The 23,261-nt window shown below is 43.8% G+C and overlaps 1 protein-coding gene across 1 annotated transcript in view; it reads left to right on the top strand.

The window, feature by feature from the left end:
* The first annotated feature begins 476 nt into the window (after window positions 1–476).
* ARHGAP25 (Rho GTPase activating protein 25) overlaps window positions 477–23,261 on the top strand; it is an 83,965-nt gene continuing 61,180 nt past the window's right edge. Inside the window, exon 1 of the mRNA XM_057742803.1 lies at window positions 477–945. Coding sequence (XP_057598786.1) covers window positions 627–945 — 319 coding nt within the window. The 5' untranslated portion in view covers window positions 477–626. The remainder of the gene's footprint in view (window positions 946–23,261) is intronic.

Genomic DNA, 23,261 nt, shown 5'->3' with positions numbered 1-23,261 from the left:
CCCAACCCACACCCTGTACACAAGTCCAAAGAACCATTATGAGACATAAGTGGGTCTACCCAGCTAAAGCTGACTTGTTAGCTAAATATGTTAGAACCCAGCTGCCATCAGGCTGAGATCACTTCGAATCTTCATGCTGAGCAGGTGGAAAACTTACTATATGGGCCTTATAGCAGGAAGAACTGAAAGAAGGTGACTTTGGGGGACTGCTGTTTGTCTTACTGACCATTCTTGGAAGCCCAGTCTGTTCAGTGAGTAAGGCAGTTTAGAGTTAAATGGTCAGAATCTTAGAATTTTATTTTCTTTCTCTCTTAATCAGACTTATAGACTTATGTCCCAAGAGCACTCACTCTACTTATACAAACATTTCCAAAAACCATTTTCTCAAGAAAGAGCTCATAATGTATCATCTACACTGAACAGCCACCCACTTCCTCAAATGCAAGGAAGCAGACAGTTAAAAAAAAAAAAAAAAAGCCAAGAGGCAGCCGTTGTTTATCACGACCTCGCCTCAGTGAGGCCTGAGATTCTTTCAAACAGGAGCTTTGCTTCCCATGACGCAGAGCGAAGTGTCAACTGGGATATTTCTGGTAAACTGAAAGCAAGAAAAGCAGGGTGCACACTTCATGAGGCACCAGCCCCTGAGGGACTGCAGGAGGGTTTGGGTGCCATCCCCAGTGACAGATGGATGGACCTTCCATCTGAGAAAGGAGAAGACACGCTGGCAGATCAACCTCAAACCCAAGATTGCTTGTGAAGCAATCGTAAAGGGGAAAACACACACACACTCAAGCTCGAGAGGCAAGAAGATCAAAAAGCCAAGAAGTGTGCGAATTGTTGCAGACTCCCTGCTTCAGCAGCTACGCACCCAAACCAGAAGCAAAATGTCCCTGAAGTTGCCGAGAAACTGGGATTTCAACCTGAGAGGGGAGGCTGGGAAAATAGGTATGGTCAATGTCTTTTTGCTGCCTTTGTGGTTCTTGTACTTGAGTTCCCATCATTTGCATGTTGGTCTGCAGGGAACACAGTCTACTTAAAAATGGATCTCTGGGCAGAGCTGGGTTTGGGGTGAAATTTGCATTCAAGTTGATATATTGGCTCAAAGTTCCGAAGCGCTGGGGAGGGGTTTTTTTGGTTTGGAGGTGGCAGAAATGGAGCTCCTTGGTGTGTGGGATCTGGGGTACTTGGGATGGACTAAGGCTACAGATCTCACGAAACACGGTGAGTTTTTCTCCGTTTATCACGAAAGGATAATTTCCCTCCTGTTTGGACACCCATCCATATTCTGAGTGGGTTTTGATAGGAGTCTTTGGATGTGCTTGATCTGTAAGGGAACGCAGGGTGTTCTGTTTTGTGAGCCCACTGGGTCTCCAGACCATCTCTGTGGACAGGGGGCTGAAGTGGTGTTACTTGTAGCAAAAAGTAAACAGTGTGGGACAAGATAGGAACATAGAGACATTTGAAGGTATAAAAAAGACACTTTTAGTTAAAGGGACAGAATGGAAAGGAATTCTTAGAGGAGTTGAAAAAGAGAGATGCATTTTAGATAAATTACCTTAGGGGACTCTGGTATGTTTTCTGAGATATTCTGGCCTTTAATTCATATCTCTTCTCATTAATGAAGTTGGTGACACATTTATTTTTAAAAATTTTTTTATTGAAATATAATTGATTAACAATGTTGTGTTAGTTTTAGGTGTACAGCAAAGTGATTCAGTTGTACAAATATATATATATATAAATACATATTCTTTTTTTACATTATCTTTCATTATAGGTTATGACAAGATATTGAGTATAGTTCCCCGTGTTACACAGTAGGTCCTTGTTGGTTATCTATTTTATATATAGTAGCATGTATATTTTAATCCCAAACTCCTAATTTATTCCTCCCCTCCCCTTTCCCCTTTGGTAACCATAGTTTGTATTCTATGTCTATTTCTGTTTTGTAAATAAGTTCATTTGTATCTTTTTTTGTTTTTAGATTCACATATAAGCAATATCATATATATTTGTCTTTCTCTGGTTTACTTCACTCCGTATGATCATCTCTAGGTCCATTCATGTGATACATTGATTTTAACCTGCTGTGTAATTGTTATCATGAGTTTCTTTATATGAGTTTCTTCTACTATTAAATTGACCACAGTAATTTAGAATAGAGCAATTGGGCTGGAAAAGATTCCTTGTGTTTTGCCCTTTTACTTGTATAGTGAGATAACTTCCTTGATAATGGACATATATAAGTGTTAAGGTGTTTCTAATGGCTTGGAAAAGTTTTGCTTAGAGCAGGTTTAAACTTGAGCTTCTAATGGTGGTTAATATGCTACTAAAACAAGGGATCCATTGCAAAGTCACATATCTGAGTGTTAATGATGTAGGTCTGAGAAAGGATTTGAAAGAAAATTGAGAGTAATCAGAGAAGCCATTTATCTTGGTAACCAGGGAGGATTAGTGGTGCCTAATCAAGCTGGGAGTCATTGCAGGTCAGTTCAGAGAATAAGGAGAGATTTTTACACAGGAATTTTTCTCCTAACCACTGTCGATATCTATGTACTGGGCTAATGCTCATTCTATTGTATGTCATAAAAATTTGTTTTTAGAAGTAAAACGTCTATGGTTCTGTTCCTTTGAACTTGTCTTGCTTCTGTTTATGTGGGGTCATTCTACCCTCTCACCATCTGTTTGAACAAGTTTTATTCTCCTTCTGTTTAAAAATGGGAAACTTGAGACAATTAATGGCTAAATGATTAACTGATTAAATGGTTAAATGATTTTTTTCAGGGATATAGGACGTTACCACATTAGAGCTCAGGTCTGCATAACCTCAGACCTGGGATTAGGTTGGGCAGATTTCATGATCTCTACGAATGTTTCTTAGAAGATGATCCTATGGTTAGCCTGTGTCAGAAGTCACTGCAAGTGCTCACTAAAAATGCAGATTCCTGGGCATCACCCTGACTTGTAAAATCAGAATCTCTGAAGGGACCCCCAAGCATCTGCAATGTAATAAGCCTCCAGCCCTCCATCGTACCTGATCAAGAAGTCCTGCTGTAGGGGCTGTGGTCTAAGTTAGTAGACTTGCACAATTACCATTCATCTAGCATAGAGCATGGTGCTTGGTCCTAGTGGGCACACAACAAATATTAGTTGACTGAATGAATGATTGAGTACAAGCAGATGATATTATTTAGTACTATTTAATAAAAAATCATAATTACATCATGGAATACAGAGGCGCTCTTGTCATTATGCATGCCATTTACAAGTTTGTCACCCCAAGGGATTGGATTGCAGCCAGGATACTTGCTGCGAGTGTTACGTTGATGAGATTTCAAATCACAAGCTGAGCCCTCTGAGGGAAGAGAGTCACTGACTCAGCCACGGGAACTCTGGTCCTCCCTCCAGCATCCTGTGTCCAGGTGAGACTGTAGGAACTGGCTTAAGAATAATCAGAGATGTTCACGTCTATTAAAAAGACATGTGGAGCTGGGAGTCATGTCAGGGAGTCATGACCTGTGATTTTTCCAGCCTGGCCAACTCAGGAGTAGGTCAGGGTTTCTCAGCCTGGACACTACAGATATTTCAGACTGGTTAGTTCTTAGTGATGGGGGCTATCCTGTGCATTATAAGATGTTAGCAGCACCCTTGGCCTCTATCCACTAGATGCCAGTGGCACTCCCCTACCACCATCAGTTGTGAAAACCAAAAGTATCTCCAGACGTTACCAGATGTCTGGGGAGAGGCATCTTCCCTAGTTGAAAACCACTGGAATAGATCATCACCAAGAAAGTGTGGTTATCAGATCACTTGGGACTGGAACCCAAGTATTTATCTCATGATTCATTGTCAAGGTCAACTTTCAAGAGGCTCTTAGTAAGAGATAACTTCAGGGAATGGACAGTATCCTAGAAGGACACCAGGTTCAGCACTTACTTAGAGAACTAACAAGACACTGATCTATGATGTGGCCCAGGAAGTGGTCCCAGCATCTTTTTGGTGAGCGGTACTTCTGGTTCCCCAAGTCTTGTGAATGCTGAGCCAAAGCTGGAGTGAAAGTGAAAGTCTCCGAGACAGGGTGAGGGGACTCTCCTCTGTACCTCCATCTCAGAGACTGGGGAGGGCCCTAGTGGATGGCAGGCTGACCGGAGACCACACCATGGGTCTGGAAGTGGTGGTAGAATGTGACCCAGGCCACCCTGCATCTGACCTATTGATCCTGGGAGGGAACAGGGGTTGGAGGCAAGGGAAATGCAGAGCCAACAGACTTGAGGTAGAGCCAAGAGCACACATTTCCTCCTTTAATCCTCTGTCACCTTCAACTTTAGTCCAATGGTTAAAATCATGCTAGCTTTCCATTGTTTTCACGCCGTGTTGCTCATATCTTTTTTACTTATTTGTCTTTCTAACTGAATTGTAAGCCCTGGAGGGTGGGTTCTAGGATGCAGTGTCCTTTCTTGCACACTGTCCAGAGGTATGGAGCATCCAGAGGCTGGCATGGAGGTGCTCTTGGATGTTGACCAAGATGTTGACCATGGTCAACATGTGTTGACCATCCAGGGAAAGCCCCTTCTGCCCCGCAGCTGGGGAGCGCTTGGTTGGAAGGTCTCTGGGTGAATTTCAGGACTACCCACATTGTATCCAGATGCAGCACATCTTATTTTTTTCTCAGCTCCCCTAAGCCAAACTAGAGGAGGATGGGCACTAGAGAGCGTATGATTCTGAGATACATTAAAAAAGTGACTATAGAGCGGCAATTGTTTTCAACTTTTTTTCCCCTCTGAAGTTTAATGTTGAAAAAAATTATCCAGAAACAAAAATTCATTATTCTAATCTCCCAAGTAGTAAAGTGAAAAATGACAATAGTGGAGGGTTTTTTTTCACTTGGTAAATCATTATTTGTCTTACATGGGATCTACTTTTGTCCTTTATAAAGTCAGAGTAAAGGGAATAAAAATATTTGTTACTTAAGACCCTGTAACTAGACCAATTTCCAATGTAGGTTATTGTTCTTGTTAAAAGAAGTGAGATTTGAAAGTATAGTTTTAGACAGATAGATGCATAGATAGATACAGAGATCCACAGAGATAGAATTGAATATATAAGTCCTATGAATCAATAAAAAATGGTTTAAAAATTGAACAAACAACATGAATAGGCATTTTACAGGATGGGAATAATACCACCAATAAACATATGGAAATATGGTTAATCACAGTAATTTGGAAATGTAAATTAAAAGCACAATGACATACCTAATCTCACCCACCAAAATGGCTAAAATGAAAAAGTCTGACAATACCAAGTGTTGTTGAGGACACGGAGCAATAAGAACTCTCAGACACTAAAAATATAACAATTTTGGAAAACAATTTGGCATTGCTTAGTGAAATTGATGATGTACAAACTCTAAGAAGCATCCATTTCCCTCTGGAGACTTGTCCCCTGGAGTAGCTGTTGTAGCTGTTGTGTGTATGAACAAGAAGAGATGTACAGAAGTTCCATAGTAGTATTTCTTGAAATAACAAGGGACAGAAAACAACCCAAGTGCCTATCAATAACAGAATAGAGAAATAAATTGTATCTTTATAAAATGTAATGCTACCCAAGAGCAAACACTAATTAATTGTGGTCATATATTTCAATGAGATTGAATAGCAAAAACTTAATATTAGGCAGAAAAGGAAAGTCACAGAAGATCAGAATGGGGATTCATTTACAGGAAGCTTAAAAACTATGTATGTATATGGAAAAACTATTAAGAAAAATAAGGGATTGACTAATATAAAGTTCTGGGTGGTTATTACTTCTGTAGGGAAAAGAAAGGGAAATGCATTTGGGAAGCACCAAAGATACCTAACCAACTTTATAGGTACCTGAGAAGTTATTTTGTTGTATATAAAATGAACAGAGAAATGAGGTTGTCAAGTTACTTTTTACTACAACAGGCAGTAGACAGACATCTTATGATGTCTGTCCAATAGGAGGTTGAAACAGCAAAAGAATCTCCAATCAAACACAAACTTTTCACTACACTTAGTTAATTTAAAGATCTGTAAAATGAAAACACAGAAACTATATTTATCAAAAAAATTCGCTTATAAGTGAATCTGTGCATTTCAAATCCGTGTTATTCAAGGGTCAATGGTAGTAGCTAATTATGGGTGAAGGATTTACGGGTGAGGTATACCCACACATGTGTGTGTTGTTAATTTATAAGTATTTTCCAGAGTTTCTATAGTGAACAAGTATTAACTACATTATCAAGAATACTCAAAGCCAAAATGAATTCCAGTGTTTGGCCAGGCGCGTTGGCACAAGGTCTGGCAGGCAGCACATGCGCTTTGGCGGTCGGCACCCAGCTGCAAAGCCCTCCTCCAGCTGCAGAGATTGCAACCAGCCAGGACCTACACGTGGTCATCTGCAGAATGCTCATGGTAGGGGTGTTGGAAAGATCCTGGGACCGATTAAGAAGACTAAGTTGGTGATGATGGTCCCTCCACATGCAAGACAGCTTGAAAGAAAAAAGTGTAACTTCTCATGAGGCAGCTCTGTGGCTGGTTAATTGGATGGAAGAGAAGGGAGTGTGTAAAGAGCTAATGTGAAGCCTCAGCTGTGGCCACAACAGTTGAGACCAAAGGGCACCGTGGAGACACAGGGAAATACCACAGGGAGAGCCAGGGTGAGGCGCAGGTCAATGGGACGGATTCCAGCCAGAGGGTGGTGTGTAAATTTTGTACAGTCCCCAGATGGGAACTGAGATATGGAAGTTACAAAGAGAGAAAATAATTTACATTTCTTGTCTTATGCTTTACTCACCACCATTTTTCTCCTTCAAACCTTTTTTTATTTTTCTTTGGAAAATGTTGTAAAAAATTGAAATCACTTTACAAAAAAAAAAAAAATGATACTCATAGGTCTGGCAAGCAAATATAAAGGCAGTCCTGCTCTCTGCTCCTGCAAGAGAGGCTAGTGGGGCACAGAGAGAGAAACAATGACAGGACATCAAGACAAGACCTGTGATGAGAACAGCCACGCGAGCCATAGGAGGGCGCCATTCTGGTCCCTCCGTGCCCTCCCCATCACCGCCATTCCTTTTCTTTAAGATATAGATGTGTGAGTCCCAGACTTGCCATCCTTCTCACACTGATTTTCCTGTACATGGTCTCTTGTTCTTTTGGAGAAGAAAAAAGCTCTATAACTTTGTGTAGCTCCTCCTTGTGAAGGGATTACACCTGCCCGCTTGTCTCTTGCCACACTGGCTTCCCCAAGCAGACACATGCACACTCTAGACCCCAGCCACATCTTTTTTCGTTCCCTGCGCTGTCTCATCCACATGGAGCCCTCTCTACTCGGGGCTCCCTTACTGCCTTTGTTTTAGCCCACACTTTGTCTCTTCTGAGGCACTAGCGTGCTTCCTCCTTTCTGTTAAGACCGTTGTAAAACTCACGATATTTCTCTCTTTTGTCTTGGCTGCTGGAAAGTTCAGAGCTAAATTAAAGCTCCATCACATTTTAGTCACAGTGTAGACATCTTGTCCCCTGGGAGACCCTAAGTCTGCAAATCACTGGAGGAGAGTGTAATAATCCTTTACCAGGCCATTTAAACAGAGAGACTCACAGATATAGAAACTGTAGACTTTCTCTGCGGTGAGCTCAGTGAAGGCTCCTGAACTTGAGAGATATGAGTCAAACCTACCAACTGATCGCTTGGTTTTTAAACAAAGAAATATCTCATCAGTAATGTTTTAAACAGAGAAATATCTCCTTCATCGGCACCCTAGGTCCTCTCTGGAGAGAAGTAACTCGAATTGCCTGTAAAAAGTGGCATTGCCAGAAGTTTGTCTAAGGGATGAATTGCCCATTGGCTTTTCTTGATAGGAGTGTAGGAGGGCAGGAGGGTGTATGTGGTACAGAAAAAAGTGCATGAGCCTGGGACCCCTTTGCTGATTTGCAGTAAATCCCAGTAAAATAGTCACTTAATTATTAAACAGAATTAATAACATGTATGTTGAGAGGAAGAAAACATTTCATGCACATAACACGTTAGGTGTTTAGTAAACACCTGTTTCCTTTCTTTATAGATAATCTGATTTCTAGCCTCAGATCAAACTAGAAGCTTTACTTGGGTTACATTACCTCAGCACCCTCACAGATGGGCTCACTGAGCTGTGCTTTACTGCCACACCGTCAGTTTTAATCATCACCTCAGGTAACGATTTCATGAAATCTGCTCCTGATTACTTTGTAAAAATGAGAATAAGAAATGAACAAATGCAGGTGACTCCTATATGTCATTCTCGGTGAGAAAATTCACTGAGAATTCAGTGCTTGTACTTTGTCTCCTCTGAGGGACTGGCATGCTTCCTCCTTTCTTTAAGACCTATAAGTTGTGAAAGTTATTGTATTTCTCTTTTTGTCTTGTCTGCCAGGAAGCTCAGAGGTAAATTGAAGCTCAATCACAAATTTCACCCATTCGATTAGCAGACATATTTTCCTTTGTCTTTGGTACAAATTTATGTGTTCATTGCAAGTGAGTTTTTTATTTGAATATGAAGAACTCATCAAGTCTTTTAAAGAGAGAGTGTAAGTATATGCAATCTATCAGTACCCAACTATCTATGAGTACCCAACTATCGACCAGTACCCAACTATCTATCAGTATCCAATTATCTACCAGTACCCAACTATCGACCAGTACCCAACTAGCTATCAGTACCCAACTAGCTATTAGTACCCAACTATCTACCAGTACCCAACTAGCTATCAGAACACAATTATGTATCAGTACACAACTCCTCAGGTAGCCTGTGAATAAATTTTATACTTATTAGTGGCAACTTGGCATTATAATTTTTTTAAAAACAGTATTCAAAGAACACATGTGCTGAGAATTAATTCTTTTAGTTCATACATGAAAATACAATTCTATGACCACTCACATTTTTTTGCTAGTTATATAAAATGATGTTGTCTTGAGTACACCAAGGCCAATCATATTCATTTCATTCATTCATTCATATAACATTTATTTGCTCACCTCTACATGATAGGTCCTTTTCAAGGAGCACTCTCAATATCGTGCCTGGTGATAGGTGCTTCACTTCCTCTCTATGCTGCTCATCCACCCCCAAAATGTGTACACAGATCTTAGTTTCAGGTGAGGCTGGTGATACTCTCCTGCTGGAACCCTGGCCTGTGGCTGCTGAACCATCTGTATGCTTCCTTGTTGGTTTGGGAGTTTCAAAGTGAAAGAGGAAGTGGTACAGGATGAAGTTCCTGATGCTGATATAAAATATTTTTTAATATTTAAAAATAATTTTATAGTTTACCAAAAAAATTTCTAACAAAGTCTGAACTAGCTACAGTGGCATGAACCAACTATGTATAGTATGGTTCGTTAGAAAGTTACCTTGGAGTCAGAGTGCCTAAATTTGAATTCCACCATCACCAGTTGCAAGACATGTGACCTTGGTTCTCACTTTCTTTGTCTGTAAAACGGGCATAATCACAGTGCTAACCCACATGGCTATTGTGATGATTAAAGGAGATGATCTAGCTAAAACCCTTCGCATAATAGCAGACACTGGCATGTGCTTCATAAATGTCACTTGTCATCATCACTGCCGCCAAGGGCATTACCGCAGTGTGGGTATGATATCAACTCCCTCTAGCCAAGTCATTGGTGAAAGCCACAGCCAGCCATGTTAGGGTCCAGTTTAGTTTGTCTTGGTCCGGTTTAGTCTTTCTCTCTTTTCTTTAGACAAATGGTCTTTTCAACATCTGCTGATCCACTTTCCTGCCCAGTGCTGGTCCTGGCTGCTCTGGGGTTGCCTGTTTCTCTGGGGTTGCCTGGCACCTCTTCTTTCTGACTCTTTTACCTCCAGTCTTTGAATCTGCAGTCCTTCCTTAAGACATACACATTTTATCCATTATGTTTACACAGTTATATCAGTTTTCATCGTTCTTCCTTTTTCTTTCTTCTTGCCTTTCTTTTTTTGTTTTGTTTGTTTGTTTGTTTTTTGCCATTTCTTTCCTAAGTCAGTAAAGTACCTGAGTTGTGGCTTTTCTATAAGGATAAGGAGGAGCTTCTGGTAAGTCCTGCAGGATGCCTGCTGTAGTAAGTTCTGTCTCTGTGCTGTAGTGATAGCGGCCGTTCCTTACCCTTCTCTCACATTGGATAGGAAAAGAGTGACTCTGGGTTGTACACCACCTGGGAGACCCTCCCCCATTACCAAGGAGCTGCTTCCTCCAGAGCTGCAGACGTCTCCTACTGTCACAAGTAGTGACAGTGAGGTTGCATGTTGTTTGTTTGGGCCTCACTGGGGTCAAAATTTAATGTCTGTGATCACTTGCATGTGAGTTACAGCAGCGGCAGACTAGTTTTTCCAGTTCTGTAAGAATCTTGCATGTGGTCAACTATTCCTTTCCAGATCATTATTTTTAGATGCAGTTGTGAAGAAACAGCAGGACCTTAGAAAGGAGACCTCTGTCTTCCTTGGTCTCAGTTCTGCTGCTGCAACCCAAGGGTTCCTGTGAGTGCATTCTCCCCCTCCCTGCCCTTCTGCATTGTCCTCTGAGCACTTGGTCATTTAGAACCCAGAAACCATTTTGCTGGTTGGTGAGGAATCTCACCAGGCACACAACCCAGAGTTATGATGATCACAGGCACAGAGTAAGTTGTCACCCCCAGTCCATTCTCAGCCAGGGCCCTTTATGCTCTGTCCTGAGACCAACTTGGGTACCAGCCTCGTCCATCTGAGCTGTTCTGAGTTCCCCCGCTCAGCTAGGATGACCAGCTGTTCTGATTTGCCTGGGACTCAGGGGTTTCCTGACATATGAGACAGTATGAAAACCAGAAAAGTCACCCTGGTCCCACACACTATGTCTAAGAAAACAAGGAGGTATTTTGAGGAAAGAATGCCATCATTGTCATAGTTTCTCTGTATATTTACTGAACTGAATTTCTGGTGAGGTCACCTAGTTTAGGGTAAAAGCAGAATCATGGAGAAACCTCTTTAAACCTTGAATTTTTTTTTTTTTAGTAATCATGGTCAAAAGTCCCTCCAGATTCTTCCTTCAGCCTACCTGAATCATCTGCCATGCTAGTTTCCTCTGTCTGTTTTTATGAAATTCTAAAATTCTTGCTTATACTTTCTCTGGAAGGATTGGGAGCCACACCTGTCAGTCATATGGCAGGGAACCTCCTTCCAGAATCACACAAAAATCCCTGCCTTGTGGAATCTCTAGCCCCTAGGTTTGCCACTCGACTTTGTGGATTTTTTCAACTCCACTCCTTCCTCCCCATCACCATGACCACCACCCATCCCCTCCTGGAAGTCTTCCTGAATTGCCCAAGTGGATTAATCCCTCCTTCTTCTGTGAAACTGTACCCCTTTGCTCCTTTTCCTTCTGTTTTGATTGACACATATTTATCAGACACCTACGATGTGCTGGGCACTGTGCTGGGCTCAGAATGTAAGAAGATAAAATATATTAAGATTTTGACTTCAAGTAGCTCGGTCTCGTTAGAGAGACATGCAAGGGGAAGCAGGAGACAAGCCAGAAAATCAGAGAACCATAAGTTAATGTAATTGTGACTGACATTTAAAAAGCTGACGCAGGGTTTGTTCTGAACTAAAGTTTCCTTGCCCTGCTTGAGCCATAGCCCCTAAATATCTACAAGGGGGAAGTTTTTACTCATTAATTAAAACACATACTCACACACACGCATCTACCCAGACACACACACACACACACACACACACACACACACACACCCACACTCACATCTACCCAGACACACACACACACACACACGCATCTACCCAGACACACACACACACACACACACACACACACACACCCATCTACCCAGACACACAGACCCACACTCGCATCTACCCAGATACACACACACACACACGCATCTACCCAGACACACACACACACACACGCATCTACCCAGACACGCACACACACGCATCTACCCAGACACACACACACACACACACACACACGCATCCACCCCCCCCCCACACACACATCCAGAAGCTCCCAACCCAGATGGCTATTCTGACTAAGTGCCAGCAGAGGGCGCCCACAAACAACACAGCTGCGTTTCTACCAGTAAACTTGGTCCCTTTCTGTTGCTTCTCTCCAAAAAGCCCTGGATTTAACCAGTCTCTGTTCATCACACAGTGATTCCCATAGCTCAACCTCTGTGGCCTGAAATGTTCTCCATTGTAATGAAAGCAACGATGATTTAGTCACCTTTGTGTCTTTACAAAGTAGGGTTCCAGATGAAAAGTGTTTCTTGAAAGAAACTGCTCACAGTCCTAAGTAAACCATTTCCTCCATTGTAACTGTCCATCTCCGACGTCTCACCTGCAGGCCTCCCATGCTGCAACCACCACATCTCGTGTGCCCAGGTCACCCACTCCAGCAATTCTCTGCCCTCAGTGAGCTCCCGTTCCATTGGTTCTACCACTTTTTCACCATCAGTTATCCACGATGCGTTCTGGACCATGGATTGCTGATTCTGGCATTGCAGAGCTGTGGAACAAACACCCTTAACGCCTCTGCCCCTAATCTTGTTCAAACCCAACAATCTACTTTCTGGGCACCTGTACTTGGGCACCTGAACATTACTGGGGAAAAGGAGACCCCTGAGCTGTCTGGATTTACTTAAAATCTGTGCCCAATCACGTTAGGTGGATGTTCAACAGAGTCAGATAAGCCTACTACGCCTACCTACTAAATTGCCTTTCCTTTCCCCCAAAACATTTTTCCTCTCTTCAAGGCCTTAGCACCGACTCCCACCATCACACTCACTTTTATATTTCTTAGAGAAAAGTATGTTCAACTGAATGAGAACCACCTCGTTCTCCTACCTTCAAGTGCTACCATCTACCCACATCTTCACCTCCAGCATTGCCCTTAGATCTGGGCATGGGGCCCCCATTTGGAGGCCTGGATCTTACAGGGTCCTGCTCTGGTCTGGCTTCCCATAGGGTGAGGTGTCTGCTCACCTGTAGCCTGGGCCCTGCTTGCCATCTAGACCACTTGGGAACGTGAAATTCCCTGTGAGGTTGGCCAGAGCTGTTTCCAGGGTCGGCACACCTGTCTTCCTGGGTGCCCCCAGTGGTTTGTTCCGCAAACAGTTGATGGCAGGGAGGCGCAGAACAGAGCTTGGAGGTCTGGGCTGGCGTGTCCACGTGCATGTGTGTGAGGCCCTTCACTCTGAGAAACGAGCTGAGAGTGGGAAGGAAAGGGGCCTGGGCGGTAAGACGAGCAGTCCTCCCTCTGTATTCTTGCCATAATTTTTCCAATGCTGGTGGTGGACCTGGTCACTCGTCATCCTACAGTCAGCCAAATTAGGCACTGGTGACGCCACTTCGCCAGGAAGGTCCTCATCAAAGTCACTGATTGTCAGTCCCTCGGCCAAGGGTGCCCTCTGTCCTTGTCTCACTCCACTGCCCTGCAGCAATGGACATAGTCATCCATTTCCTCCTTGAGATAATCTCCAGGCTGGCTTGAGACTGCACTCTGGGCCTTCTTACCCCATTAACTGCTCTTTCTGAGCCTTCTGTGATGGAGTCTGCTTCTCCACCAGACTCTTAACTTTAAGACATCTAAGGCAGAACTGGCTCCACCATTTGCAGGGCCTGGTGCAGAGTGAAAATGTGGAGCCCTCGTTCCAAGTCATGGAGAATTTCAAGATGGCGGCCGCGGAGCACTGAACCAGGTGCAGGGACCTGGGGCCCAGCACGACCGCACAGGTTGTGTGTGTATGTGGCCAGCTTCGGCCCCAGGGCTCCATTCCCTTGTCCTCTTCTCTTCATCCATCTTCACTCGCTGGGTGATCTCATCCCTTCCCATGGCTTTAAATTCCATCTATCCTTTGGTACGTTCACCCTAGTCTCTCTGCTGGGCTCCAGACTGCTCACCATCTCCACCTGGATCCTTCTCTGGCTTCTCTCTCCCAGTATGTCTGACACAGAATCCAGAATTCTTTCTCTTCCCATCCCTCCCCAGCCAGTTTAGCTGACCTCAATAAAAAACCTTTCAGTGGGTTGCTCAAGCTTCCACCTACAGTCATCTTCCATTCATCTTTTTCTCTCCCACCCTGCATCTAATCCATCAGAGAAAACTTCTGCATTCATTACCAATTCGTGTTTCCCATCTGATTATTTTCAATTATCTCTGATTCTGTAAATACCATCATTTTTTTGCCCAGTCTTCTGCAATTGTTTGCTAACTAGTCTTTCTGACTCCACTCTTGTCTTGTACCGTATACACTCTTCACCATGGCCAGACTTGGTAGTGTTTAAAAGCAGAAATCAACCTATGGAATGTCTTCTTTAAAACCTTCAAACTAATGATCCCTGCCTATGGGATCTAACCCCAACGCCTCTCCCCAACCCACCTGCTGCTCCTCTGCTCCTCTCACACTGCCCTTCAGCCATGCCCACCTCCTAGTTCCTTAAACACTTGGAGCTCAAGGCCACCTCTGGGCCCATCTGCCTCTCACTCTCTGACATGCTCTTCCCCAGATCTTACCATGACCTTTCCTCCACTGCATTCAGCTTCAGTTCAAATATTCTCTCTTTAAAGAGGTTTTTCCTGATCACGATATCCAACATAGCATCCCCCTACTCCAGTCTCTCTTTATCTCATTACCTTATTCTCTTTTCTTCATAGCACTTTTGTACTGGAAATGACATTCATTTGTTTTCACGTCTATGGTATCCAACCCCCACTAGACTATAAGCTCCTTGAAGGCAGGGCTTTGTCTATTTCCCTCAGTTTTAGGTCACTGCTGTCAAGAACAATGCCTGGCATACAAGTAGGTGATCTCGGAGATTTTTGTTGGATAGCTGGGGACTGCCCTGCGGCCAGTGAAATTCATAAGTTGAAATAGGACCAACGCATGTTTTTCTGCTGCCCTTACTGGTGTGAATCAATGGTTTGATCCAGAGAGACAATTCTGACTTTCTTTTGGAGAAGGAAGTAGATCTTTTGGTTTCTGAAGCTAATTTGGAAGAGCATGCAGATGACTGAGTATTCAGCTATTCTCAAGAGAGGTCAGGACCTAAGTCACAGGGCTTAGGCTGCAGACTAGGGTGACAAGGGACACTTCTTGCTCCTATAACCAAAGTCTTTTTTTAAAAAATTGAAGTATAGTTGATGTACAATATTATATAAGTTACAGGCGTACAATATAGTGATTCACAATTTTTAAAAGTTGTACCCATTTACAGTTACTAGAAAATATCTGCTATATTCCCCCTGTTGTACAATAGATCCTTGTAGCTTACTTTATACCTAATAGTTTGTACCTCTTCATCCCCAAAATCTTCTTTTTTTTATTTTTTATTTTTATTTATTTGTGTCTCCATAGAGTTCTTTCTTTCATTTTTCTAATTTAATTTAATTAATTTATTTATTATTTTTGGGGGGGTGCACCAAGTTCAATCATCTGTTTTTATACACATATCCCCGTATTCCCTCCCACCCTCGACTCCCCCCCACCCAAAATCTTGATGATGGAGACTGAAGTGTGGCCAACGAATCAATTCTTCCACTTCAGACGCAGGGACGGGGAGCCACGTCCAGCAGCCCTGCTTCCCCTCCTCCTCTCTTTAACTGGATACTGGTCAGGGTTAGGGTTAGGGTATCCAGGGGGCTCCTAACAGGTGCAAAGCAGCTTCTCTCAAATGGAAATATGAAAGATGTACATCAGTGTTGTCGTACGGCTAGTTAGTCTAGGTGGGTAGCTGAGAGGATGAAGGGCGAGGGTGAGCACTGGAAGAGAAGAAAGGAGGAAAGACAGAGAGTGGGAGAGGCACCCAGGAAAAGGCAGAGGAAGGGAGAAGGAGGAGGGGAAAGTGGAAAAAGTGAGGTGGTGGAAGACAGGTCTTGCTGTTGGGGAGGACGCCCTTCCAAGCACCGGGGCTTGGCTTTCACCAGCCACCAACCAGCAGCTAAACTGAGCTTCTCAGCCACATACTAAGAAAGCCATTGTGCTCCCAGGCAACTGGGGATAACAAAACAGGCTGTGATTGTGACTCTGCGTTATCTCACTGAAACTTCATTCTACCTTTCTTCTCTTTGGAGAGACTGAAAAGTTCAAACCAAGATTTCTCACACTCCCTTGTAGCCAGGATTCTAGAAACAGATGACATTGAGCTGGTTCAATTCACCGGTATGCGATCTGGACGGTGGAAGTGAGGGGCCCGCATCTCCCTGTAGCTTCTTCTTGGTTGTTGCGGGCAGACAGGGTGGGAGCACGTGAGGCTCCTGGGCATCGAAGCTCCACGCTCTCTCTGCAGCGTCTTGCACCGGAGGGGCAGTGGCAGTAGCCTCTGCACAGGGACCTTACCTGTGGAATTTCCCCAGAGGTGGTAGGTCTCTGAGGGAATCAGGTCTGCTGTGCCCTGGGGCCCGAAGCCTGCTCCTTCAGCTCCTCCAAATATTTGATAAGCGCCTAAATCTTTACCGGGCAGTTCCTACTTCCCAAACTGAACTCGGGTGGATAAATTGTCACATGGCGCCATTGCAGTTTGCACGCAACCCTTATCATCTTCTACGCCCAGAACAGCCCATTCCACAGACTCCTCCACCAAATACATCTCCACCGTCTCTGGTGCCATTGACTCCTCAGCAGCCGATTAGTGCCTGAGCACGCGAGAGCCCTCGGGGCAATTCTACCACTCCACTATTTACAAGAAATTCACTGACAAATGGGAAGATCTCCTATGATAACCCCAACGAGCACTCCTGTGAGTCCTTCAAAGAGACAGAGTCATCACCACCAGTAGCCTTTCATCTCTAGGTGTCTCCCTCCACGCACCCCCTGCATTGTCTGCTCTATCAAGGGGCCAAGATGGTCTTCTCAGGGCTGGAGCTTGGGTGTGTGACCCGGGCAGCCACGCAGGGTCCCAAGCTCAGAACAGTCTCGGGCTTGGTTAAAGGCTCTGCTGTCGCCATCTTGAAATTCTTAATTACTTTTTATCAAGGGGCCCCCCATTTTCACTCTGTACTGGGGGCCACAGATGTTAGAGGTGACCCTGATGTTCTTCTATCTGTGTCCCAGGAACAGGGTGATTGTCGAGCCGGACCTTGACCCCTTGACTCGAACTCCTCCTCCCCCAAGTACAGCACGTCAGTCCTACTAATTGTGTCTCCTACCTGTATCTCAGATCCGCCACTTGTCTTGTCTCCAGATTACTGCGAGCCCCTAACCATTGTTCAGCCTGCAGGTCTCATGGCCCTTAACTTACTCTCTGTGAGCTCCCCAGTGCCTACAGGTTTCATAGCTTCCTCCATCAGAGCAGTCACTCCAGGGCTCAAGGAAATAACACGAAGGTGGCATCGGGTTCTTGAGTTGAACCTTCCCTACCCCTCCTCTGAGTCATTGGTTCTTAAACTTGGCTGCTGGTTGGAATTTTTAAAGGTTTTTTTTTTTTTAATTCTTCTCCAGAGATATTGTTATAAGGGGCAAGGGGCGTCGTCTTGGTATCTGGCAAAGTCTGGAATCTGCTTCTATGAGTGCGGCCAACATACGGGGCCAGCCGATACTTCTTTCACCAGCTCCAAGCATGAACTGCTGGTGGTGTGTCCCGGAAGGACTTATTTTTGGAATAACACCATAGACTCCAAAATTTAAAGCCCACTTCTCTTTCCACGTTTTTCATCTGTTCAGTGTCTCATTCCAGCCCCAAAGGGGTTAAGGCATGCTGACCTCCGTTCAGAGCCCAGAGACAGTGTAGGGCTTATAATGGTTCACTCGGTGAGGTGGGGGTGCTAGCCTCACCCCACCCGGCCTTCCCACTCCCAATTCAAGCCTCATCGCTCGTCTGCCAGTGACTCTGGCCAGAAACCGCAGGGGCACGAGAAAAACTCAGGTGTATAAAACAGGACCCCAGTGTAAGGGTGAAGAGAGAAGGAGGGGATGCACTGCATGGATAGATACGTCTAAGCAGCCACACTGGCACTGGGCACATTCTAGAGGACAGTAAAGGGCTTCTTATCCTCCAATGGGCATAGATTTTTCTTTTCCTTCTCTCTTGCCTACGCCTGATCCTTTTCCTTTCTGTTCCGAATAGCTTCAGAGTGGTTTGTGATCACACACCTATTACCCAACGAAAATGCTTGTCAGGCCTGTGTTCAGTGTCCTTCCCTCCGTGTCCTGGACTGGCTTCAGGAAGCCCACAACCCTCCCAAAATCGTATGAAAAATTATATGTGTACATGCAGATTCTATACAAGGGCTAAAACCACTGCTTTATGTTTCCAAGCAACACCCCCCCAGTAAGGAACCCTGCGATGATTAAACACAATGTGCTGAGCACCTGGGTCTATTCTCTGTCTTGTCCATGGACATTTTCTGGGTGTCGTGTGTAGAGAGAGTGGAGGGAGGGAAAGCTGAGTACAGGGAAAATGCCATGTGCTTCTCTAGGCTCCAGCCTTTCCTGGCCCAGTGTTCTTGGCCTGGGACATCACAAGGGTGACAGATAACTGGGAAATTCTTAGCATTGCTTCTTGTTGCTGACCTGCATCCTGGACCGCATCCTGGTCGTTGGTGTGTAAGCTGAAGCTGACTGTGGCCACCAGAGGGCAGCACACTCAGCCGTAGCTGGGACAGGTCTGTTGGCCTAGCTGGACCTCGGGAGCTGCTGCAGGCAACTGAGCGGGTTCAAGGCTGCCCTGCTATTGCATTGGCTTCTAAATAACATGACCTTGTGCTGTAGATGACTGGTTTTGGTCCCCGCTTACTGTGTTGGGGCAGGGATTTACAGCACTTTCCTTTATCTCACTTGGCCCATATAAATTTCAGGTGGCAAAATTACACTTCACATCCTGCAAACTCTAAGCAGGTAACACTTGGGACTGGCAAAAGTAAGCAAAACTTCTTAAAGGTCATGGAATCAGGTATGCACACTTGGAAACATAATGATTCTGTTTATTCTGTAGTCTCATAAAACTGCAAACTGTTCTTCAAGATAAAAAGGGAAAAAAAGGGAGGTTCTGAATTCCATTTTAAGGAGAGACCTGCCATTTCTGCTTCGAAGGGACCTGAGGCCCACGGTCATTTATTTAACAGTATGCTTCTAAGGGTAGGTGGCCTTACCATCACTTTACAGATATGTTGAATAGCCTCTTTGGGCCGTTTTCCCAGCTCCCCCTCTTGGCTTCAAAACCATCTCCATGGGTGGTCACAGTCTCGGCCTTTGCGAGCCTGCCCCCGGACAGAGCTGACTCAAGCTGCAACTAGCTTGTTTTCTCTCAGCCTGAGGTTCACAGAGAACAGGCATTTAGAACGGAGCCCTGCAAATCATAGGACACTAAGAGGAAGGGCCTTGAACTCTAAGAGCTCAAAACTTGCAAAATCTACCTTGATTTCTAATCATCTCGAGCCATGATCTTTTCCTCCAAATTACCTTATTTTTTTGAAATAATATGTTATTTTTAAAAAATGATCCGCACGTGCACATACACACATTATGTATATACATGTGTGTGTCTGTATTTATATCCGGGCTTCTCAACCCCAGCACTGTTGCCATTTTGCACCAGGCAGCTGTTTGCGGGGGGGCTGCCCTGCTCACTGCAGGGTGTTTAGCTGCATCCCTGGACTCCGCCACCTGCTGGCGGCAGCATCCCTCCTAGTTGTGACAACCAAAATATCTCTAGACATGGCCAAATATCCCTGGGGGGAAAAATGTCCCCAGTTAAGAACGATTGACTGATCTAAGTATTGATCCATGTATGTATGTATGTCTGTGTGTATGTATCCATCCATCACTCTATCAATCTATCTATTAAGTATCTATTATCTACCTGTATTAAACCAGCTTGATTCAGAAGTCTGTTTTTTCAGCCAAAAACAAAACAAAACAAAACAAAACAAACAAAAACAAAAATACCCCCAAGTCTGGTAAGACAATGATAAAACATGAATTACGTCAACTGCTCAAATATGAACACACCAATTAGCAACAGAACAAGGCCCGGATAATTAAATCTCCTGAACACGACCCAGTGGGTTTTCTACTACTTTCCACCAAAGAACTCCTTTTGAGGGTCCCTAACCCCACCAACTTGCCTATCACTGTGCTCTCCCTGTACTAAAACCCAGTAGCATTGGAATTAAGAGATGGTGTTGATGGGAGGAAACACCCCGGCTATGTTCCCTGACTCGTCTGGGACACCGAAATGAGTCATCCGGGTGAGGACCATGGTCAGACTTTCTTCACAGGAGCGTGGGCTTGCTGCTGGGGACAGCTTGCCATGAGGTGGACCAGCTTGTGAAGGTGTAGCATCAGCCCTCCCTGGGATCCTGCTCCCTTCCCATCTGGGGAGATTTAGCTTCATACTTTGGTCTTCCCAACATTCCCATGTATTTTCTTTTTATTATTAACTTTATTTATTTATTTATTATTTTGGGGGGGTACACCAAGTTCAATCATCTATTTTTATACACTTTTCCCTTATCCCCTCCCTCCCTCGACTCCCCCCCCACCCTCCCTCGAGTCCCCCCCACCCTCCCCGTCCCAGTCCTCTAAGGCATCTTCCATCCTCAAGTTGAACTCCCTTGGTTATACAACAACTTCCCACTGGCTATCTATTTTACAGTTGATAGTATATATATGTCTGTGCTACTCTCTCGCTTAGTCTCAGCTTCCCCTTCATCCTATGTATTTTGAGGCTACTCACCTCCCCCAAGTCACTGTGGGATGGTAGAAGTCACTTTTTTTTTTCCATTCAGAATTTATATTAGCTATGGAAACTTTTGAAGGTCAGGAGGAAGTGAGAATGTCAGGTGGTTCTGTGTAACAAACATTGCAACAAATGAGAGCAGATGAAAAAAATTATTTTGAAATTGACATCTAGTAAAATGTATTTGCTTTGGTCTGCAGTTGTATGAGTTGTGGCAAATGCCCAGAGTCATGTGATAACCGCCACAATCGAGATACAGAAGGGTCCAGCAAGGTCCCTTTTTAGACAACCCCTCTTAGCCAGCCCTGGGCAACCCCTCATCTGCTCTCCATCCCTATAGTTTTGCTTTGTCCTAAATGTTGTATAAAAGGAATTGTACGGGACCGTAGCCTGTCTGCAGTCTGATTGCTTTTACACAGCAGAATGCATTTGAGACTCGTCCATGTTCCTGCTTGTGTCAATAGTTTTGTCCTTTTTATTGCTGAGTATTATTCCAGTACATGGAAGCAGCTGATCATCAGTTGAAAGACGCTGGGGTTGCTTCTGATCTTTGAAGGTTATGAATCAGCTGCTATAAATATGTGCTTACAGGTTTCTGTGTGAATATAATGTCTCATTTCTCTTGGGTAAATTTTGAGTAGTGAGACTGCTGGGCCATATTGTAAGTGTATATTTAACTTTGTGAGAAACTGCCGAATAATTTCCCAAAGTAGCTGTACCATTTTTTATTCCCACCAGCCATGCTTGAAAGTTCTAGTTACTTCTCATCCTTACCAGTCTTTAATACTGTTATTTTGATTTTAAATTTTATTTCAGTCATTCTAATATGATTGCAAAGGTACCTCATTGTGGTTTTACTCTGTTTTCCTAACAGTTGATGATGTTTGGCATCTTTTCATTTAGTGAAGTATCTGTTCAATATTTTGCCCATTTAAGAAATTGGTTTGTTTGTTTACTTATAGTTGAGTTTTAAGAATTCTTTATATATTCTGGGTACAATTCCTTTGTCAGATATGTGATTTGCAAATTTTTTTTGCCAATCTGTGGCTTGCTTTTCATTCTCTCAGTGCCTTTCAAAGAGCAAAAGATTTTAATTTTGACAAAACCAGTATCCATTTTTTTCTCTTATACATAGTGCTTTTGGTGTCGAGTAGTTTTTGATAATCCCAACGCAGGATACTCCATGGATATCAAATATGTTTGTAAATTTTATAGATTCTCTGAGCCTCTCATTCAGCTCCTGCCTGCAAAGGTTTGCAAACATTTTCTTTCATATTTCCTCTCCAGCATTGCCCATGTGAACACACCCACACACTGAAGCACTGCACACACAGATTTCCTGTGTCACTCTGAACCTTCAGCCCTCCCTTTCCAGGACTCCTCCCAAAGATCACAGAAGTCACATTTTCCAAAGTATTTTTTATCATGCAGGGGAAAGTGCTGGAGATTGGAATGGTCAGTGCTATTTTTATGGCTAAACACTTCCGAATGTCACTGTGAAGTCTCTTTCTCAAAATTATGCAAGTAGAAGTGGCATTCTGGAAACTCATCCCCCCAAATACATCCATCCCTTGTATAACAAAACTCATGCTGTATCTCAATGGATTTAATGTTCAAGTAAATTAATTAGCTATTAATTAGCTTTGAATATATGGAAATGTCTTTCCATATATTCAAAGGAACAGATGTTTTCTGGGGCTATTCTTCAGTCTGGGTACAGCTTCCTTCTGCTTCTCTTAGGTTGGATTTGAAGTCCTCCCATTTCACAGTTGATACAGTCAAGGAAATGCCAGAAAAATGAAGGAGAGAGGGGAAGGGTGGAGTTAAGAAGTTGAAGCAGAAAAAAGTATGATCCATTCTTGAGCACATGAATAAATCCTTTCTTCCATGTTATAAATTTCACATTAAGCTGTTTACTACTTTTCTGATTGTACCCGCATGCAAGTTCATCATAAAACGTCAGATATTTTATCTCCATTTAGTGCATACATTGAGTTGAGTGAAATTATTCCCTTTCTACAAAACCTTATGCAAACATAAGTGATTTTTCACCTTGAAAATCTCTTTTATGTTACAACATGTGCCAGACCAGAGGGACTTGGAACTGGGGGAAAATCCTGCATGTCGTGGTATCAATCACCGAGTCACCCATGCGTGGTTCCCCATCTTCTGCTTCCTGTTTGTCCATCTGTGCTTCCTGCTTTTTCAGCTTCTGCACCTACGACTTCAAGGCTTCGTTTATCTTTCAGTGGCCATCCACTAAAAGCAAACAAATGGATAAAGGGGAAAGAAAGAAGAATGATGTTCTTCCAGATCTTTCATGGGCAGCAAGAGATGTGGTGCAGAGGCTGGGAGGACTGTCGGGGGGGTGGCCAGCCGCAAAGAGAGGGATCAGGGCAAAGGTCTGTGTCTGCCTGTCAAAGAGGCCCACACTTCAGACAGATGCTTTCAGAAGAAATCCTGACATTTTTGTGAGGACCCTGGGTGATAATAGGGAAACCCCCTAGAGCATTTCTTTTTTTCAGACAGCTGATAAAGT

Source organism: Hippopotamus amphibius, chromosome 7 (genome assembly GCF_030028045.1).
Source record: "Hippopotamus amphibius kiboko isolate mHipAmp2 chromosome 7, mHipAmp2.hap2, whole genome shotgun sequence".
In the NCBI taxonomy this organism is placed as follows: domain Eukaryota; kingdom Metazoa; phylum Chordata; class Mammalia; order Artiodactyla; family Hippopotamidae; genus Hippopotamus; species Hippopotamus amphibius.
This window is presented reverse-complemented; position numbering and strand designations above follow the sequence as displayed.